At 39.7% G+C, this 4,372-nt stretch overlaps 1 protein-coding gene across 1 annotated transcript; it reads right to left on the minus strand.

Moving 5' to 3' along the window:
* Positions 1–2,891: 2,891 nt before the first annotated feature.
* On the minus strand, positions 2,892–4,019 carry LOC120423212 (nuclear receptor-binding factor 2-like). The gene is made up of 3 exons (XM_039586918.2): positions 3,861–4,019; positions 3,558–3,731; positions 2,892–3,498 (listed from the first exon to the last, which is right to left on the minus strand). The coding sequence occupies exons 1-3, from the start codon at positions 3,882–3,884 to the stop codon at positions 2,998–3,000; spliced, it is 699 nt and encodes a 232-aa protein (XP_039442852.1). The 5' UTR covers positions 3,885–4,019; the 3' UTR covers positions 2,892–2,997.
* Positions 4,020–4,372: the final 353 nt, after the last annotated feature.

Genomic DNA, 4,372 nt, shown 5'->3' on the forward strand with positions numbered 1-4,372 from the left:
GCTGGTATCAAACCTTTCCTTTTTTTCAGTTCCATTCATCGGTGTTTCCTGTGCAGTCTGCCTTAAACATAAGTCATTCACATCACAACTATTCACATCAGTACTATTTTTTTTTTTTTTCAAAATAAACATTGGTACAAACACGTCATTGCTACCGCTAGTAATCCGCCAAATCTTGCTCCTCAGATTATGCCCATCTTACTTTTCGATCGAAATACTTCCCTCAAATCTACCCACAGTCACAATAAAAACCACGCACTAAGCGAAGAGTCGAAAACACTTTCCATGCTGATGTTAACAAAATAAATCATCATGGCATCAATAATGTATCATCATTTCGAAGCAATTCACTTTGTTACCCTTAAAAAAACAAATCAGTTTCCCCTCGTCATCTGCTGCCGCAAGCCAAACAAAATATTTCCAAACGTCAGAACTTTTTTCTAGCTTTCCGAAACAATTTCTTTCACTCACTCACTCACCCCTTTTTATCCTTGCGGCCCTGTTGGTTATCGCCTCAAATCAAAATTCAAATCCAACTCACTTTTTTTCTAATGTTTACAAACAAGCCCGACCAGCAGAAATTTTAAATTTTCTTACTTTTTTTTTCACCGCAACACCACTTCTTTTCCAGCAATGCAGCACAATGCACTAGATCCTTTCGCTATAATTTATTTATAAACAAAACAATTTGTGTGTGTGTGTGTGTGTGCAACCAACCAAACGGGACCACGCGGTCACTTCTTACAAATTGAGTTGTTTCCATGTATTTTTAGATCTACATTCTATACATGCAAATAACTCGCATAGGCATTTGGAAGGTGTTAGCTCTGCCGAGCTTCGGTGACCCATTTCTACGCTGGCTAGCCGAGCGCGAGGTACTTCAGCTTTATCGACAAGCCCCGCCCTGAAGAACGTTTGCACCAATCGGGTTCAAACGTTATTTAGAACTTCCGAACCCTTGTCAAATGGACAAGGACCCAGCGCGTATATAGTTGATAGTAACAGTATTCCTAATTCCAGTCATAGCTCACCAAGCCGTGATGGCCTAGTGGTTAGCATTTTTGCTTACCAATCCAAAGGACGGGGGATCGAACCCCGACTCGAGCGACTTTGATTTTTCGTTCATGTTCAGAGTTTCAAGATTTATAATTCCTATACTTTCTCGTTGGGAGCAGATGGGAATCGAACCCAGGACCATTCGCTTACAAAGCGAACACCGTAACCAGTCAGCCACGGCCGCTCCTTTTATTTGTAAACAAAACAATTTCACCTTAAAATCACAGATGGCCGAATTTCCTTCTTTTTTTTTACCCTCGTCGCCAATTGTAGAGTCCTTAAATATCCTGTGTGCACTCCGATCGTCACCGATGGCCTTCCACCCGTCCGCCCGCTAACCATCGGTTCGTTCCGTCGTTCCCTGTCTAGACTCAAGACCGAACTCAAAACAATGCCATCCGCTCCGGCCGGTGGCTTTCTCTCGACTCAATAGCCACGCGCTCTTATGTCAGAATGGAACACAAAGAGTTGCACGCAAGGTGTGGTGCAAACGCGATATGCATGCAAGGTGTGGTGCAATATAAATACAAGTCAGATGATTTGCATCGCGTAGGACCCTACACACTTCATGCTACGAGAACCCACTTTGACGCAGTCTCAGGGCTTAATCGATGGCCGGTAAGCTGTCATCGAGACAAGGAGGTTCTCCGATAGTGGAAATACAGTGGACTCTCTGGCTGTCGATCTTCTCGATATCAATATTGCTCCAGCTGTCAATAAAATTTTCAGTCCCTTCAAGAAGATTGCTTTGATTTTGCGTTCTATAATTTGATAACTCCCTCTCTCGACGGTCCCTTCAATATCGACAACGAGAGAGTCCACTGTATCACATTTGTACAATGAACTGCTACATATGTGATTTTTCCCTATCTTAATGTGGGTGTCAGGTTCGGATGGGGGTTTGTTTAAATTTAGTTTTTGTAGAATTTAGGTTTTTAACTATAAATATCAACTTTTTATGCTTCGCATTTAGTTATTTAGGGACAAAATTAGTAATAGTGAATTTAGTAATTCTGTCAGAATCGGTGATTTTCATTCAAGTAGCATAAAAACCATTCTGATTTGTCAAAATTTCCATAGAGTCTCGATCAATCAGTAGTGAAATGATATCGGACTAAATTCGTTGATCTGTTGAACTAACGGTTGTCGGATTATGATTGTAGCGACCATCGTTGCGAATCGAGGATCTACTGGAATTCTGACGATCAAATGGTCGTCTCTTTTTCAATTAGCGACTTGTAAAATATTAACTGTTAGTCTATTTTTTTTGTTTTTAAAAGAAGCCAGACAGGTTTGAAAAGAAACGTACTAGAATACTTATCTATGGCTCCAAAAGTTGCGGGTTTTGTCCCTTAAAACATATAAAAAATGTCGAAAATCATAAATACGGTTTTTGGGAAATTAGGTTTAGATTTTTTTCCGCGTACCATTTTTTTTATTCCTGAAAAGTCATTATCAATACCGAAGACACCAAATTGATCAGAAAATTCCTTCAAAAGTTACAGCTATTTGAATATTTACGTACTATTTTTGTATGAAACCTGCCAACATTGTATGAAAACGTGAGCAGGGAGAGATCAAAGTTCGTAGAGGAGAGAAAACTCCGTTGTTTATTCGCTCCCTGCCCACCTTATCGCGTCTGAAGCTTTTATGAAATCTGCATTTAGCCCGTAAGCTCATGTGAACTTAAAATTTGGATCGCAAATCAAAAAAATGTGGGCACAATAAAATGTTCTCCAAATCTCTGCATTTCAAATCTAATATGCGGTAGCAAAACTATTGGACTCAAATAATACATAAATTAAATTAAAATTGTCTAAGAAGCAAAGCCAAAGTCATGTCTCAAGATTTATTTCATAAATCAACCAAGAAGCTTACCCAAATTAATTATGCTAACATATTGATTATTCCCTTAGACTAACTTAAAAACCACTAATCTCACTAATTGTTTTCAAACCCGGAAACATCAAACGACGGCAATTCCAGCGGCGCCAACGCCGGCAGCTCCTGCGAATGGAACTCGATCGCCTCGAGCGCATCTCGGCCTGTTTCCAGCGAGTTCGCCACCGCCGGTTGATTTTCGGTTTCTTTTTCGTAAAGTCTCAGCTTCTCCTTTAGATTTTCATTCTCGGTGGCGTACTCGTCAAAGTTTTGCGCCATTTTATGGATTAGCAGGTGCAGCGCGTGGTTCAGTGAAACCAGCTCGTCCACCGGAGCCTTGCCAGCGGCGGGATCCGGCTGTCCTCCCAAGCGGGACTTTTGAAGCGATTCCAGCAGCGTGTCCGTGTCGTCCAAGTTGTGATAAATGGCAATCTGCAGCTCGTTGTACTTGTCTAGCTTCTCCATTTGCTGGGCCAGGTATTCGGGATTCCTTCGGCGTTGGTATTCCAGGGCTTTCATGTAGCGTTCGTGTTGTTGTTTTTTGAGTTTTAAAGATTCCACCTAGAATTAATTTCATAAAAAGTTTTGCTCAAAACAATTACAAAATAAGCCAACATTACCTGTTTCAAGTGGTACTTCTTTTGTATTTGTAGCGACTCCAAGATAACCGTAGAAGGGGGCGAGATTTTCAGGGCCAAATCCAAGTTCGTGACCGTTTTGCGGTGGCACTCCATTGCTTCATCGTAGCGACCTTTTTTCGAAAAGTATTCCGCCTTTCTACTGTAGACGTGAGCCTGTCAGAAATGGAAATTTACGCATCAAGTCAAGCTGTAAAAACGGGAAACTCCTACAACACTCTATACGTAGATCCGTGTTTATTCTCCTGCTCCATTGTGATCTCCATGTGTTTCTACAAAACTTACCATATTTAAATAAGAATTTTCCATAATTTTAAGTTCGATAGTTTGATGTGGTTTGATTTTGTTTTGAAAATAATTGGTAAAAGCCTTTGTTCCAATCGAATGTTTATGTTTTGATTTTATTCAAGGTTGCGAAAACGTTCCCTGGCACTGACATTCTTGTCAGTGATGATACACTGAAAGTAAAACTATGACAGTGAAGTGAAAAAGTTTTTCCTTTTTTTGAAATCAATTGGGAATAAATATATTTGCCTATATCGATCATAAAACTTGTTATCTAAAATAAAAATGTTCATGCAAAGAAAAAAAACTAAACACTAACACTAACAACTAACAACCAACAACTAACAACTAAAAAAAATATATATTTCCATTGTTGTGCAATGAATTTCCAAAATGGCCAAAATGACCAAAGTTACCGAAATGACCAATAAGCCAAAATGGTCAAAATAAGCAAAATGATCGAAATGACCGAAATTACCAAAATGACCGAATTGGCCAAAATTACCGAAAGG

Source organism: Culex pipiens, chromosome 3 (genome assembly GCF_016801865.2).
Source record: "Culex pipiens pallens isolate TS chromosome 3, TS_CPP_V2, whole genome shotgun sequence".
NCBI lineage: Eukaryota > Metazoa > Arthropoda > Insecta > Diptera > Culicidae > Culex > Culex pipiens.

Coding starts and splice junctions, on each gene's coding strand:
- LOC120423212 (XM_039586918.2), bottom strand. CDS start 3,884: ATGGAAAATTCTTATTTAAATATG. Junction 3,732..3,860: donor AAAATTCTTATTTAAATATG/GTAAGTTTTGTA, acceptor CATTTCTGACAG/GCTCACGTCTACAGTAGAAA. Junction 3,499..3,557: donor AGAAGTACCACTTGAAACAG/GTAATGTTGGCT, acceptor AATTAATTCTAG/GTGGAATCTTTAAAACTCAA.